At 49.5% G+C, this 16,814-nt stretch overlaps 1 protein-coding gene across 1 annotated transcript; it reads left to right on the forward strand.

Moving 5' to 3' along the window:
* The first annotated feature begins 394 nt into the window (after positions 1 to 394).
* Positions 395 to 11,939, forward strand: LOC115835399 (golgin subfamily A member 6C-like). Its single transcript, XM_030813826.1, has 19 exons — positions 395 to 478; positions 2,152 to 2,271; positions 3,923 to 3,924; positions 4,103 to 4,187; positions 5,037 to 5,075; positions 5,341 to 5,391; positions 5,491 to 5,572; positions 5,669 to 5,775; positions 6,785 to 6,871; positions 6,980 to 7,087; positions 7,282 to 7,369; positions 7,766 to 8,274; positions 8,551 to 8,619; positions 9,949 to 10,024; positions 10,453 to 10,541; positions 11,106 to 11,208; positions 11,292 to 11,395; positions 11,485 to 11,638; positions 11,725 to 11,939. Exons 1-19 carry the CDS (start codon positions 395 to 397, stop codon positions 11,937 to 11,939), a joined length of 2,172 nt encoding a protein of 723 aa, XP_030669686.1.
* Positions 11,940 to 16,814: the final 4,875 nt, after the last annotated feature.

Here is a 16,814-nt window from a genome sequence, read left to right on the forward strand (position 1 = left end):
AGAAGCTGGATAATGAAGACAGCTCTGGAGGAACATGTGGATACACACATACTGACACACATATATATAAGGTATAAACACATATATTTTTTAAAGTTTATTTTTAACATTTTAAAGCAAAAGCCGGCCCTCCCCTCTCCCGGATTAGGCAGGCCCCGCCCCTCTCCCCAAGTGGGCGGGGACAGCAGTTGCATGGGCAGCATTCCTTGTGATGTCACAGGTTCCTCTGGACACACTGCTGCCTGGCCACGCCTCTTTCCCTTTCATCTTTCTCATTGACCAATGGGATTGGAGCATTAAGGCCACACCCCTATTCTGCATTCTAGTGTGGCCCTGGTTACGCCTCCTGGCTCAGTCACACAGCTGCCTGGTAGGTGACTGGAGGTGTTCGCTGATGTGGCCCCAACCCTATCTCCCTCCCCACCCCATGATGTTAGAAGAAACTCGACAGAAAAAATTGGCAGCAGCCAAGAAAAAGGTAAAAAGCCAAGAAAAAGGTCATGGCCCCCCAACCTAGCCAGAGATTCCCTCCGATGACAAGACCACTCCCAGAGTCCATATCACTCCTGAGGCACACCGGGCTCGCCCCCCCACCCCGGTGCCTCTGGGCTCCCCCAACCAAAGTCTCCTCAGTCAGCCCCGCCCCTTCAGCAAGCAGCCCAGCCTCTGCCCTCGCCAGTCACCCTGCGGTGACTTTGGGTGGGTGACTGCTGGGGCTCCCTGCTCCTTATTCAGCCCTCACGTCCTGCCACCCCAAGCCCAACCTCCCTGGGTTCTTTGGGCTCACCTCTCCAAGGACCTGGGCCCCCAGCCCCAACTCCCCAGCATTGCCAGTCATCCCTGGGTGACTTTGGGCTGGTGACTCCGGGGTTCCCTGAGCAGACTCTGCTCTCCCCTCCTGCTGACCCAAGCCCGACCTCCCTGGGCTCTCTGGACTGGCATCTCCAAGGACCTGGGTCCCGCCCTAGCCCCCCTCCCCCATCGTGGATTGGCAACTCAGCCATTGCACTGGTGTGGTTCCCCCCACCCCCAGGAGGAGTGGAATGTAGTGATGTCACAATCCCCCTAGGAACTGTCATTACTGCTGCAAGACCGGCCTTTGATTTACAACCCAGTCCCCTAAGCATTCTCACCCCATTTCTGGTTCCTCTGGTCACAGCACAAATTTCCAGCTAGAAGGGAAATGGGGACTATGGGACCTAGAGCAAGAGGTTTCAGGCTGCCTTACTCCCTTCACATAGACATGGACAGTGTGAAAAGCCTCCACTTCCCCTGTGAGCTCAAAACATTGACAGTATCTCTGGGTGGTGATGGGAGAATGGGTTTGGTTTGGTTTTCTCCCAGGCTTTACTCTCAGAGAGACTTTAACATTTTTTTCTGAGTTCTCCACCTCATATTCTAATTCTCCACGGTTCTGGGACCAGACTGCCCTTCAGTCAGTGGTCTCTGAAGTGAGATTTGCTCATCTTCTGTGGAATAGATCTTGGGAAACTGAACTTGACAGCTTGATCTTCCTCATATCATCTCAACTTGGGGTACATTGAGTGCCACAGGATAAATGTGGGAGATCTTTCTGAAGCATCAGTTTCCCTTGATTCTCTTGAGAGAGAAAAAACATTAATGTACTTAGGGATGACCCTCATGTAGGTTTCTAAGAGTATACCAGACTTCTCTCTGAAAAGGGACTTGGGTTGTCCTCTTTCTGATAAATTCCCAGATTTAACAAAAAAGCTGCCTTCTGCCATGAGGACACATTGATATAAAAGTTTGAGAGATACTGGTGCACTTCTTCCCACTAACAGACATGTGAGGATGTTGACTCTAAACCATACAGCGTGTAGTTCCTGCCTATGTAATGTTTATTTTCTACCTCTGCCTCTGGTTTTGGTCCCTGGCAGATGCTGATTCATGGCAAAACCCCAGAGCTTGGAGTCAGAAACTGAGTTTAAGTTCCATTATTCCCCCCCCGACTTTTTTTTTTTAGCCATAATATCCATCCCGCTCAGTCACTAGTGATTGTGACAACACCTTGTACAGTTGTTGGTGGCATTAAATCAGTGGTGTATAAGAGTATTTTGCAAAAACTGTAAGGAGGGTGTGGCTGTAGGGGCCGGTAGTTCTCATGAGTATTACTGCTCTTCTTTCCCACAGCTAAAAGAATATCAGCAGAGGAACAGCCCTGCTGTTCCAGCAGGAGCGAAGACAAAAAAGAAAAAAACTGGCAGTAGCCCTGAGACAACCACTTCTAGTGGTTGCCACTCACCTGGGGATGTGAGTCTTGGCTGGCCTGGCTCCTGGTGACAGGGGGCCCAAGGGCAGTAGGGGTGATTGTTGAGATTGCTGGGTACTGGTTAAGAATTCTGGGTTTGAATCCTGCTTCTCCATCTTCTAGGGATCTGATTTATGGCAAGTTGCTTGAGCTCTTTGGGCCTCTCTTTTCACATCTGTAAATAAGGGTAGTATTGTTTGACTCCCATTTGTGAAGTTTAAATGAGATTCCAGATACCCAGGAAATGGTCATTGCTGTTTGATTTTCCTGATCCCCACTCTCAAGGGGAAGCTAGGCTAATGAGTACAGCCGCTTGCCATAAGGCTGTCCTTTTAGGAGTCACTGAAGGGGGCCCAGGGTGTGGTGAGGAGAGCCCCAGGCACTAGGAGCAAGAGAAGGTCTAACTTGCCACCAGCTTGCTGGGTGACCACAGAAAAATCACTTCTGCTGAGCCTCAGTTTCCTTCTCTATAAGATGATACTGGATAAGATCAGTGTCTTTCAAACTTGTTTTTTAGCTGGAGCCCCCTTAGTTCAAGTGAACTCTTACCCAGGAGTCTGTTTTTTTAATGGAGGTGGAGGTCTGGGCTCTACCAGATTCATCACCCATGTCCTGGGCCTGAGGAGAGGGGTCCAGTGGGCGTATTAAGAGCTGCATTGGTCAGCTGACTCCACTCTGTGACTGCATCACTCAGGGGACTTTTCCATCTATTTGTTCCTGTCCCTGGCAAGGCAGCAGGTGGCCATTTGGAAGAATGGCACAGGCCATGGTTTTAATCTCCTCTGCTCTTCTTCAGCGTTCCCTTTTCCTGAACCCACATCTTCCTCCTACCCTGACTTTCTTGCTTCTCTCTAAGCCACTTCTGTCTTTCCCCCCGTCCTTGTTTTCCCTTGTCACCTCTGTAGATTCAGGACATTCTGAAGTGCTGGTGTCCAACCTTAACCACTCCAATGGGGTAGCGCTCCCCCATTGGACAAGTGGAAGGTGAGGCAGTGCCAAGACCCCTCTCTGGCTTGCTGTCTGCAGCTGTGCATGGCCCTGAGGCTTCTCTGGTTTGGGGGATACTTGGCCTCTGCCTTGTTTTATGTTGCTGCCATTAACCTTCAGCCTGTTTCTGCTTCTTCACCTGCTTGATTGATTGGGTTTTTCCTTCCCCGCATTTTTATCATCTTGGAAATGGTGAGACCTAAAAGTTTAAAAGTAATTTGGGAATAATGTACAAGCAGGCATGTGGGATTTGGGCCCTTTTTTTTTTTTTTGAGACAGAGTCTCACTCTGTCTCCAGACTGGAGTTGAGTGTCGATCTCAGCTCACTACAACTCTGCCTCCCGGGTTCAAGCGATTCTCTTGCCTTAGCCTCCTGAGTAGCTGGGATTACAGGCACCTGCCACCACGCCTGGCTAATCTTTGTATTTTTAGTAGAGTTAGGTTTCACCATGTTGGCCAGGCTGGTCTTGAACTCCTGACCTAAGTGATCCACTAGCCTCAGCCTCCCGAACTGCTGGGATTACGTGTGTGAACCACTGTGCCCGGCTCCTTGCTGTTTTTATACTTTCTCTTATACATAACTGTTTCCCATGTAAGTTTTTTTTTAAAATTTCTCATTTTTATTACTCCTGCATCATCTGTTACCCTGAAAGATCTGGAAGTAAGAGGTCCTGGGCTGAGGTGCAGTGACTCTGCAGGCCAGCCTTCCAACCTCCTCTCACAGTGGGGGCTGGGTGACCCTCTGCCAGCTGAGACCGCCCACACACCCCCCAGCCCTAATTATTGTTCTCTCTACCTCTCCCCACAATCCTCTTCCAACTCCTCCTCTCTGCATGTGCCTCACAGCCAGTACCAAGAACTAGCAACAGCCCTGCAGTCAAGCTCCATGACAATCAGTCAACTCAATGAAAACATAGAATCATTGATAAGAGTCCAGTGGGGTCCCCTGATTCCACGCTGCCAATCCTGGGCTTTAGTTTCCCCTTGGGGCCCTGAAAAAGGGGCTGGGGGCCCCTGGTGCCAAGGGCAAATGGGGAGCTGGAGCACCCAGGCCTCATCTGGAGGGACCCCAGAGCACGGAGCATGCAGCATGGCTCTTCTGTTGCTGCCCTCTTTGCCGACTCTCTCTTCTCCAGACCCCCCTGCTCCAGTCCTTGCCACACACGCCCTGGGGTTGTCACCTCTCAGGGAAGTGCTAGCCTGACTGGTTGTCAGGAGCCCTGTATTTCTGCCCTGACTCAGTCCCTAATTTGCTTTGAGTCTGGATGAGCCACCTGTCCTCCTTGGGCTCGTGTTTCTAGAGGAGGTAGAGCATCAAAGGTCTCTGTTAGCTCTGAGAGTCTGAGATTTAAAGGCCCTTAGAATGGAAACCTCAGGGCCAAGGGCTCCTGTCTGTCCTTTTCCATCCTATATCTGTTGTGAAGAACCATACCTGGCCCGTGTGTGCTCAGTAAATGTTTGTTGAATGAAGGCACCTTTCTAAATCACAAGCTGGCAGAAGGGTGGGTCTTCTGAGACTCCGTCTCTAGAGGTTTATGTTACTGTCTTTTCAAGAGAATCCAGATTCAGACTTTGAGTTCTGTGGCTGTGGGCAAAAACCAACAAAGACCCAATTCCTCTGTCTTTGGGAGCTTGAGGAGAGTTGACCAGTTCGTGTTGCCATTGGGTCTGAGAATGTTGCCTTTAAAATCCATTGCTGGCCCCTGCCTACCGCTTCCTGGTCTGGGGAATAGAGTTGAGGGGGCCACTCTCAGTCACCTGAATTTGACTCTCCCCACAGAAACAGCAGAAGGAACAACTGGAACATCAGCTGGAAGAAGTAACGTGATTTCTTTGTTTGCTCACAACATGACTGCTGGGTTTGGGGGGCACTCAGCTGTAGAGGCGCCAGTCTCATCTTGCCCACTCCCAGCCTGGGGAAGAAGGCTCACCCCTCAGATTCCACCCCATCCCCACAGGGTCCCTGTTAACCTGGTCCCATGGGTGGGCCTGTCCTGGGGCATTGGTGGCATTCTGGGGGCATGTCTCTTGCTGTGCCATCTCTGCCTCCCTGTGGTAAGAGCTCTGTCTTCCTCTTCCTATAGGCAAAGAAAGCAAACAATGAAATACACAAAGCACAAACGGAGCAGTTAGAGGTGAGTGGCGGGTGGGGATCTTTCTCCTGTCCTCTGGAGAATGTTTCTTTCCTTCTCTTTCAGCACTTCTTGGCTTTTCTCCCAAACGTTCAATTCCAGGCAATCAACATCCTCACATTGGAAAAGGAAGACTTGAAGACCGCCCTTTACCATACTAAACGTGCTGCCCGACACTTCGAAGGTGGGAATCTGGGCATCCCATCATCCTTCAACCTGGCACTTTGACAGGTCTTTAGGGGGAGTCTTTTGGGCCCCATATCAACCTCTCTCATTACAGAAGAGTCCAAGGATCTGGCTGGCCGCCTGCAATACTCCCTACAGCGTATTCAAGAATTGGAGCGGGCTCTCTGTGCTGTGTCTACACAGCAGCGGGAAGAGGACAGGGTGAGTCCAACCAGCTGCCCCATCCCCTGGCAGCCTGGCTTCCCAGATGGAGGAGTGAGCCTAAAGTTCCCTTCTGCAGGATGGAGTGTCCTGCCCAGAAGGCAGCATGCTCATTTCTCACTACTTTTGTGTATGGTTGTTAGAGGCAGCCTGGGGCTGAGTCAGCTGCTGTGGGTGAGTTGGGGGGCACTGTGGGGAGTGAGCACTGGATGCAGAGCTCAGAGGCCAAGTGCCTGCCCTGCCCTTTCCTGGCTGTGGCCTTGGCCAAGTCCTAGGTGGGGTATTGGGTAGTTGTTCTGTGAAGGTACAGAAGAGTACTTTTAGTATGTTACCGTTTCTGTAGAGAGAGGAAAGGTGTGTGTGTGTACTATGATAATATACAAAAACATGTCTGCAAGCATTCATAAAAAACTCAGGAGAGAGTAACAGGGTGCCTGGGAGACACCTCCCTTCTATACCTTCTGAGTTTGGGACTATATGAATGTATCATCCTTTCAAAAAGCAAACAAAAGATTAATTTCCCCCTTCCTATCTGTGCCCCCACCCCCAGCAAGAAACATGGGCTTAGAGAATAGGATAGACCTGGGTGTTCAAATCCCAGCTCTGTCTAAGTGATCTTAGGCAAGCACTTAACCTCAAACACTCGATGTTTTTCATCTACAGAATAGAGGTAATCCTAGTAACTCTCATATGGTGGTTGTGAGGATTAAATGGGATTGCTAGCATGGAACCTGGTGAAGCACTCCATAACGGTGCAAACAGTGGTAGTAATAACAGCAATAACAATAGCAATATTATCTGATCTCTCTGGGCCTCTGTTAGCCAGCTGTAAATTCGATCTCTTTCCCTGTCCCTTCCAACTTTACTGAGTTCTTTTAATAACCAGGCCACGGGCTTGGAAATGCCTTGATCTTTACTAACCGAGTTGTATATTGAGCCTAGCCCTAGCCCTTTTAAGGGGCACTGCCTGGGCTCCCCAGATCGAAACTTCTCACTCTTCACCATCCAGTCCTCGAGCTGCAGTGAAGCGATCCTCCAGCGGCGGTTACAGCAGACCCTAAAGGAGCGGGCGCTGCTGAACGCCCACGTAACACAGGTGAGGCTTTGCAGAGGGAGGGATGTGGAAGGAAGATGACCCCAGGTGGCCAGGAGCAGGTGAGGACCAGTGACAGCCCTTCCTAACTTCTGTGCCCATTTCTTGCAGGTGACAGAGTCACTTAAACAAGTCCATCTACAAAGAGAGGAGTATGCACATTGTATAAAAGCAGAGAGGGCCCGGTGGCAGGAGAGGATGAGAAAAATGTCGGTGGAGGTGAGACCTGACCCTTCAAGCCCCCAACCTTAGATAGGTCACTGGATCTTTCTGGGCATCTGTAAAATGGGAATAGTACAGCCAGAGGTGGTCATGGGTCTGGGCTTTGTGGAGATGGGGGCAGAGAGGGAGATGGTAGCCTGTCCAGCCACCAGCCCCTCTCTCCAGGGCCCTTTCCCCTGTGCTTTGGGCAGACTCTCCTATTGAAGGAGGAGAAGAAGCGTGACATACATCGGATACAGGAGCTGGAGAGGAGCTTGTCCGGACTCCAAAACAAGATGGGTAAGATGGGGCTGGTGTGACCTGAGAGTAGGACTGGCATCAGAGGTCTGTGGGGGTGGCTTAGAATGCTCCAGGGAGGTGAGTGGATGGAAGGGCTTTGAGGCAGAGGGAAAGAGGTCTGTGCCAGGAGATGGCAAGTTTTGTCATCTCCATAAGCCTCAGGGTCCCCATCAGCAAAGAGGAAGGAGTGCCCATTGTCAGCCACCCACAGTGCTCTCTATGTGAAAGTGGCTTGGAAATTGGCTACCATCGGGTGCGACGCATCATTAGCAGTGAGGCCAAGTTTGGGAACCCTGAGAGGAGCTGTGCATCAAGAGGAGGGTTGTTTTTTTGAGGGGTGGGTGGGTAGGGGGGGTGGGGAATCCAGAGGCCCTTATTGTCTGCTGCATTTCTCAGCTGAGCCCCCATCCCTGGCGCCCCCAGCAGTGACCTCTGTGGTGGAGCAGCTACAGGATGAGGCCAAACAGCTGAGGAAGGAGGTGGAGTGTCTGGAGGGAAAGCTCCAATCCCAGGTGAAAAACAATCAGGCCTTGAGTCTCCTGAGCAAGGAACAAAAGCAGAGGCTCCAGGAGCAGGAGCAGAGGCTCCAAGAGCAGGAGGAGCAGAGGGCGCGGGAGCAGGAGAGACTGTGTCAACAAAAGGAAATGCTACGGGAGCAGGGCAAGAGGCTGCGAAAGCAGGAGCAGAGGCTGCGAAAGGAGGAGGAAAGGCTGCGAAAGGAGGAGGAAAGGCTGCGAAAGGAGGAGGAAAGGCTCTGGGTCCAGGAAAAGAGGCTGTGGGAGAAGGACGAGAGGCTACAGAAGCAGGAGGAGAGGCTGCGAAAGTGGGAGGAGAGACTCGCGCTCTCCCAGAACCACAAGCTCGACAAGCAGCTGGCCGAGCCACAGCGCGGCTTCGAGGATCTGGTGGGTTGCCCCACCTGGGGAGCCTGCCCTCATCCCTGTCCCTCCAGGCCTTTGTTTCCCCACCTGTAAAATGGGGCAGTGTAGCCCTCACATGAAATGGTACTTCTAAAGGCACCTGTGAGCTACAGCTCATCAGGCCCTGCTCTGATAGCTATGGGGGAGAAGGGATGATTTTTCTAACCTGTCTCCACCCTTCCCGGTGACATGGGAGGCAGACACCCAGTTCTGGTGTCTCCAGCTGCAGTGGGTCGCCACTGATTACTTCTGTCTGTGCAGAACAACGAGAACAAGAGCGCAGTGCATTTGGAGCAGGGAGTAATGGAGCTGCAGGAGAAGCTAGACGAGGTGAAGGAGATGGTAACCCCCACCCCATTCAAGAAGGGCTGGGAGGCGGGCACCAGCCTCTGGGGAGGGGAGGTGCCGGGCCAAAGGCAGCTCTAGCTGGGGGGCAGGTGACCCCAGGATCCTCCAGGGCAGCCCTATGACTGTTTCTTGCTTCCTGCCGTCTGACTTTTAGAGGTGGGTAGCCCTGGGCTCCTCTCAGATCTGGACATCATCATCCCAGCTAGAGGCACGGAGCCCCCCAATCATAGGGGAAGAGACAGTGGTACAACAGGCTCCTTATGCCGGGCATGGTGGCTCGCACCTGTAATCCCAGCACTTTGGCAGGCTGAGGCAGGAGAATCACTTGAGGTCAGGAGTTTGAGACCAGCCTGGCCAACATAGCGAATCCTCACCTCTACTAAAATTACAACAACAACAAAAAATTAGCCAGGCATGGTGGGGCATGCCTGTAATCCCAGCTACTCAGGAGGCTGAGGCATGAGAATCGCTTGAGCCCAGGTGGTGGAGGTTGCAGTGAGCTGAGATTGCACCACTGCACTCCAGCCTGGGCCACAGAGTGACACTGTCTCAAAACAAAACAAAAAAGCCTCCTTAGATTCAAACTGGATTCTGGCCTGGGTTCCGCTGGTCACCGTTCAACTACTGTTCATCTTTTAGTCTCTGTTTCTGTAACTTCAAAAGGAAGTTAGCATTTTCCTTGCAGAGGCGCTGAGGATTGAATGAGAGAATACATGGAAAGCATTAGGCATGTAGCACACTTAGCAGATGGTGGTTGGCTCCCTCTGCTTTTCCACCAGTCTGTGGCCTACAGTTTAAATGGTGGGAAGAAGGACGTGAGATTTGAGGCTGGGGAAGGAGGTATGGGGTTCTAGGCAAGGGAGGAAGCCTCTTAGGCCTGGAGCAAGGGACCAGGGTCCTGGGCAGGTGACAGAGCCCCACAGTGCCCTGGCTACCCTATTAATGGTCCCAGAATCTGGAAGCCAGCCACCATGTGCCCTCATGCCCAGGGTCTTCCTGCAGGTGGAGCTGAAGAGCCAAGAGTCTCAGAGTCTGCAGCAGCAGTGAGACTAGTACCTGGGTCACCTGCAGCAGTACGTGGCCACCTATCAGCAGCTGACCTCTGAGAAGGAGGCGCTGCACAGGCAGTTACTGCTGCAGACCCAGCTTGTGGACCAGCTGCAGCAGCAGGAAGCTTGGGGCAAAGCGGTGGCTGAGATGGCCCGCCAAAAGTTGCAGGAGACCCAGGGGAGGGAGTTGCTGAGGACGGGGCCCTGAGGGGGATGACCTGGCAACCTCTGTGCCTTCTCACTCTGCTTCCTGTCCCCTTAGGAGCACCTAGAAGCTGCCAGCCAGCGGAACCAACTGCTGGAGACCCAGTTGAGCCTCATGGCTCTCCCTGGAGAAGGTACAGGAGACCACTCAGAGGAAGAGGAGAGAGCCCCAGCAGGAATGGGGGACTGTTAGCAGCATAGGATTGAAGGGTTGGAAGAGACCTTTAGAACAGCTGGTAGTTATGCCAACTGGGTGTCTGCACTAAGTTCGGCATCAATATGGTGACCTCCTGGGAGCAGGGGGCCACCAGGTTGCCTAAGGATGAATGAACTGGCCCAGATCAGAAAGGGAGCAGGTCAGGACTCCCGCACCGACTGGTAGTGGGACTGTGCCTGGGCAATATAGCAAGATCTTGGTTCTTAAAAGGAAAAATAACAGCAGCTCATTCCCCTTTGGGGAGGGTCTGGCTCAGGGTTACACAGTGAGGGTGGGGACAGAGGTGGGCCCACAGTACCACCTTTGTTGGGTTGTCTGAGGACCCTTCTGGCCACCTCCCTACAGGAGATGGAGAACATCTGGGCAGTGAGGAGGAGGAGGCGCCTCGGCCCACGCCAAACATCCCGGAGGACCTGGAGAGCCGGGAGGCCACGGTGAGCCTGACTTTCCCTGCCCCACTTTGCCACCTTCCTCTGTGGTCCCTCCCAGACCCCCTTATGCTCTTGGTTTTCCCGCCTTCTGATTTCTCTGGCCCCTCACCCCTTCTGGGAGCCAGTGGTCAGACACCTTGTCACCTGTGACCAACAGGTGCACTCTCTGAGGCCCCAAGGGAAGGGGCTGTGCTTCACCTCCCTGCGTCATTTGTTCTGTCTATGCCCCTACAAGAATACTCACCCCTTGCCTTCAAGTGGCATTTTTCAACTCCGCTGGAGCCAGTTCCCAGGAGGAGCAGGCACGGCTATGTGGGCAGTGGAAGGTGCGAAGGCTGTGCTGCCTGCACCTGGCTCATCTGGTGGCCTTGGCCTGGAAGGAGCCAGAGGCAGAGGCCCCGGCCCCAGGGAGGACTGGGGATGAGTTTGTGTGTGGGGAGAGCTACCGGGCCCTGAAGGAGGCCATGGAGAAGGTGAAAGTGAGTGAGTCCTGGCATGGGCCTAGAAAAGTGGGGGCGGGGCAGAACAGGTCACTCCCAAGATGTGACCCCATTATTTTGGCTCCAGAGCAGCTTTATGGACCTCCTGAAGGAGAAGGCGGACGGGAAGGAGCAGGTGGAGAAACTAGAGCTTGAAGTCATCCAGCCCTCTGGAGCGACAGATGGCATGAGTGAGTGGGAGGCCAGGGCACGGGCACGGGGAGCTGCAGGGTCATCGGAGGGACCCTAGTGTCTGAGCCTTGTCCTCTCGCAGGAGAGTCCTTCACCGTATATGAAAGCCAGGGGGCAGTGCCAAACATGCGGCACCAGCAGATGGAGGATGTCATCAGGCTGGCCCGGAACAAGGAGGAGATCAAGGTAGGGCGTGCAACCTCTCTGCGGGGGTGGAGGTCGGCATGGGTGCTGGCGCAGGCTCCAGGGTGGGAGCTGAGCACCCCTCCCTTCAGGTGAAGCTGCTGGAGCTGCAAGAGCTGGTGTTGCCCCTTGCGGGCAACCACGAGGGTCATGGCAAATTCCTCACCGCTGCCCAGAACCCTGCTGATGAGCCCGCTCCAGGGGCCCCAGCCCCCCAGGAACTTGGGGCTGCCGGTGAGCAGGATGGTGAGTAGAGCCCTCGGGCGGGGTGGGCAGGCAGGAGCAGGAGAGGTTTGCATTGTGCTCAGACCCCCGCCTCCTTCTCTCCAAAGATTTTTATGAGGTGAGCCTGGACGACAGCGTGGAGCCTGCACCAGGAGCGGCCAGGGAGGGTTCTCCCCATGACAACCCCACTGCACAGCAGATCGTGCAGCTGCTTCCTGTAATGCAGGACACCCAGGAGCACCCACGCTTGCCTAGCAAACCCTGCGTGCCATTCTTTTACCGGGCAGCCGAGAACAGGGAGATAAACATCATCATCATCTAAGAGCTGGTCAAGAAATTTAAAACAACAACAACAAAAAGTTATGGGGTTAATCTCCTACACAATTCATTTACTCCGTTTGAATGTTAGAGCCACTCACATTTATTTGTGTTTCTAATTTACCGTTTAAATTTATTTGTAAAAAGTTAAGGGAGAGTTGGTCTTTCCCTGATGTTCACTCTGGCATCCTTTAGCATTTTTGTTTTTAATTTGATAATTGTAGGTCATTAGCATGCATATCGAGTTTGCCCTTAGGTGGTGGGAATTCAAACACACAAAGACCCACTATTTGCACAAAACGATTCTTACTGGTTTGGAACAGGCTGCCATGCTTTTTTAATGTTATTGCAGCATGTATATTCATTACAGAATTCACATAAAATTTGCTTATATTCTGCTATTACATTTGATCGAATCCTAACCACAGTGAGCTCTTCATTAGCTCAATATGTGGCTTGCCCTCAAGTGCGCACTGTTTATTACTTTGTAATATGCCACTGTGAGTACTGACATTTAGAGTTGTTTAAAGGCTGAGAACTGGAAACAGCCTTTCTCCTATTTTCTGTGTATTGGGGATGGGAATAATAACATTTTGGGGAGCTTTTTAAATCTCACGGAAGAGGAAAGTGGCCGCTCTGGCAGGTGTGTACAGGATAGAGTGTTTCATTTGTTCTGGTGCCAAGAATGAGCGCTGTACTATGGTAGTTCCCTTAGGATTTGTATGTGCTCTGGGCTCTTGAAGATATTGCATCATGAGCTGCAGCGGTTGTACCCTTTCTCGATGACCTAAAAAGGGATTATTTCTGAGGAATGAAAGGCTCCCATCATTGACTGTGGATGTGGAAAACCTTTTCTAGCTTAGAGCATTTATATCTACAATACATTTTAAAGTCAGAGTTCATGTTACCTGTTTTAATCACATGAGTATATGTCCCAGTACACAGAAGGGCACTGGTTGGCATTCTTCTTAATGTATTTAGTAAGGATTGTAAGAAATCCTTTAAGAGCTTAAATGTCCCTGGAAGAGGCATACAGGCTCTAGTCAAGAATGAATTCGAGTGAAGGAAAGCTGTGTGACACTTGGCTTTCCTCTATGTTCATGGAGCTTCTTTGAGGCTAGAAGATTGGTTTTTACCATCTAGACCTCTCTGGCTAATACCTATTCGTCAGCCACATTGGTTACTCTGACATAGGAATTTACTTCTTTTCTTTGAATGGAAAACACTTTAAAAATAATAACAACCATTATCATAAACCAATATATGTGACAGTACTTAGTTGAAACAAAAAGGAGTTTTAGTAGACAGTATTATACTACATATGAAAATCAAGGCAAAGTTTATGCAACTTAAAATGTTTACAAGCCGCAGTGCAATCTAATGTTTGTGAATGTCAAAGTATTATGAGGAAAAGTGTCTATACGATCACAGAGTTATGTTTCCTCACAAAGTTCTTCACAAAGAGTGAAATATGTTTTTATACCTCTTGGTTTCAGTTAGAGGCATATTTTGTGCCATATTTATGTTAATGTGCCTATACGTGATGAATGAATTATTTCAGTCATACGTTGCCTAAATCATAACTTTAAGATGCTTGGGAAAGAATCAACAGCTAAAACCTCATGAAGTTCTAATGTCTGTGTTCCAAAGTACGTCACATTATTAGGATGCAGGGAGAGATGTATGTGCGCTCCCTGGGGTGGGCATTTCTAGTTACTAGACCATCTCCATTTTTAGCATTTGGCATCCTCATGATGCTTTTATAAATATGACATTAATAGGAGAGCAATAATACAATTTTACAGATGGAATAACAGATGTGCCTGCATTCACTGAAAGAGTGCAAATATTAAGTCCTTGTGACTTCAACTGACTTCCAAATTGTATGAATTTATCAATATATTAGATAAACTCAGTTTCAGAATGATAAAGAAAAACAGACCAAATAATGTGGCTAATTAACAGTGGTAGGATTTCCAGCCCAAGGGTTTAAAATGGACTTAAGGTCCTGCTCTTGCCTTTTATTTTCTGAACTTGCCGCTTTTGCATTCTTTGAGTTCAGTTTAAAGACAGTTACTTTAAGTCCATTTTAAACCCTTGGGCTAGAAATCCTACCACTGTTAATTAGCCACATTATTTGGTCTAACAGTTTTTCTTTATCATTCTGAAACTGGGTTTACCTAATACATTGATAAATTATTTCAAAGGTATTTTTATAGTTCAAATCACTTCACTTTTACCCTGACACATATAAATGACTAGGAATGACCGTCAGATAGAGCATCTGTAAACAATCTGACAATAATGGGTTCATCAGGTACCTATGGATTAAATCACATACAGGCATATTTAAGCTGAATGTCAGTCTGGAAAATAAATGTACTATATTAACTGAAATACCACTCTTTGTGTAGGTATTTTGTCATATATTTAACAAAAAACTAAAAAGAATGGAAATCGTGTGACAATAACTTAAGTCTTCAAAGTGCATGCAGTTTTTTGCAATACCTCATTCAGCCAAGTATTAGTTCTCTTCCTCATTCAGTATAAGGCAGCTTTCAATTTGCTTAGAAGGCAGCATTAGAAGGTTAGAGATCATCAGAAACAGAATTTTAAAATGTGAGTTTAACTGAATAAATGTGAATTTCTGTAGGAAGTAAAGAATCAAAATACCTATCTAAAGACTGCAATATATGATAATTATTTTTAAAGTATTTGATTAAACCTGATAGGTTTTCTCGAAATGAAAAAAATCAGTTCTAAAACCAAAGCTAATTTTTTGAAAATGTGAAAATGTAAATCAGCCCTCTCCATAATATAATTTCTCTAAAACTTTATCTTAGTCATTTTAAAATAATATAACTATTCAAAAATGTAACTGCTATCTTAATGTTTTGAAATAAGTTAAAACATTTTAAATATGAATACTGTAGTTTAAAAGAAAGAAACCAGGGGAAGGAAAAGTAAAGAAAGAAATGCCAATTCCAGTCCAAAGCTTTATTTGCCAAGTTTTCTTAGAATGACTTTTGCCTATTTATGAATTCTTACAAACAGAATGTATAATGGAAATACTGACTTTTGCCTAAAGTGGCATTGTTGACTGCTGTGATGTTACTGTAATGTAATTATTAAATTGTTGCAAAGTGCTGTTTTTGCCTTAAAATTTTGTGTGTCTTGAAAACTATAGTATTAAATAGTATAGCGTGCAAATAATGGGCACGCTTGGCATGAGATAATCTGTTTTTATTTTTACAAAATTGTAACTATATAAGTGTGTTTATTAAAAGAACAAACAGTTATGGGATGAAAGAGTTATGGGATAAAAAATGTGGAAAAGTGTGTCAAAAAAAGTAGAAAAAAGTTGTATGAAAAGTTATTTTAAAAGTTATGAAAAAGAAGTTATGGGATTAAAAAAAAAGTCACGGGATATAAATAAAAATAAATAAAAGCAGGCCCCTGTCAGCATAAGCCTGGAGAAGTGGGTCTGGAGTCTCCTCCCCCACCATGTCCCTACTACCCCTTCCCAGTCACCCCTTACCATTAGGGTAGCCAGACAAGACCCCTGTCTAATGGGGGGAGAAAAACAGACCCTTTGCCACCTTGACCAGGGCTGAGTCCTTCAATTTCTGGATGATGCTGATTGTTATTGAAGAGCCAGAGGCTGGTGGAGCTGGTTTGTTTGGAGGAGGCCTGATGGCCTCTCTACTCTCACCAAAGCAACTTTTCCCTCAGGGGGCTCCCATCTTCTTATTCAGAGAGGCAGCTGAGGCGGGACAGTGGGGCTAACTGTAGAGCAGACGAGGGCACGGGCTGCTGGGGTGGCCCCGTTCCCCAGTGTACATGTAGTATCTGTGTAACATTTTGTATATTCCGGGGGGGTAGGGCTGCCCCCCGTATCGTACCTAGTGGAGGTTGGAGCTGGCATATGGGGAGGAGGTTGTAATCATTATTTATGGCTGGGAAGCTTATTTATTGATAGCATAGGACAGAGGAAGGAGGCCGGGATGGGGTTGTGGCTCCCTGGTGATGCGACTCCTGTTTATTTTGCTTTTCATTTTGGAATAAATGGATTTAGCCATACTGCTCAGCCTGGTGGGTTCCCGTTTCCCTCACTGGGTCCTGGAGTTTGTGCCACTGAATGAGGAGCCCCAGAGTCACCTGAGCATGTCCGGCTGGGCTGTTGGGGACCTTCCAGGCCTGTTACCTTTATGCTGCCTAGTGGCACCTGGTGGATTTCATGGGGACTGCCATGGCGCCTATGGGGCACAGTCTAGCCCTGACAGCCAACAGGCTCAGAAGCCTGATCTAGCGGTGGCTGGGAAGACAGATACCAGCACCCAAGGACACTGACTTCCATCCACCCCAGGCATCTTCCGTTCCGTCCCCCTGCCTCCTTCTCCTGTCTGCACCTGGTGGCCTGTTTGTCTGTCCCTCCAGAGTGCCGGCTGCCCTGAAGGCTCCTCGAGGCTGAGTTCATGGCCCTGCCCCTAGTGGCCAGAGCCGGCTTCACAGGATAACAGCCAGCTAAGATCCAGGGGCTTTCCAGGAAGAGTGTCCCTTGGAAAGGGTGTGGCCTTTTCACTGCTCCCAAAAGCACCCGAGAAATGGCTTGGCCCTTTCCCTCCCCTGAGCTCCACAAAGAACACAGCCAGCAGAGGACACATTCCCTGTCATACGAGGGACAGGAAGACTGGTAGAGATGTCAGGCCACAGGCTGCCAGCACAGCACCCCCATGCTTGGCCACGGGAGTGCTGGAAGAATGGTGGGGGCTGGCTGTCCACTGGCTGGCCATGACAGGGAGACTCACTGGAGGTGGTGCACTTTGGAGGGGCGATGTCAGGGGACATATTTGGGTCTCAATAAAGAGATCTGTTCTTT

This window comes from Nomascus leucogenys, chromosome 6 (assembly GCF_006542625.1).
Source record: "Nomascus leucogenys isolate Asia chromosome 6, Asia_NLE_v1, whole genome shotgun sequence".
Taxonomy (NCBI): Eukaryota; Metazoa; Chordata; class Mammalia; order Primates; family Hylobatidae; genus Nomascus; species Nomascus leucogenys.

Bases quoted from the DNA above. Each gene is read 5' to 3' on its own strand.
- LOC115835399 (XM_030813826.1), top strand. From the start codon at position 395: ATGTGGCCCCAACCCTATCTCCCTCCCCACCCCATGATGTTAGAAGAA. The intron at 6,872-6,979 runs GTGAGGCTTTGC...CATTTCTTGCAG, and splicing joins TGAACGCCCACGTAACACAG to GTGACAGAGTCACTTAAACA. The intron at 10,025-10,452 runs GTACAGGAGACC...ACCTCCCTACAG, and splicing joins CATGGCTCTCCCTGGAGAAG to GAGATGGAGAACATCTGGGC.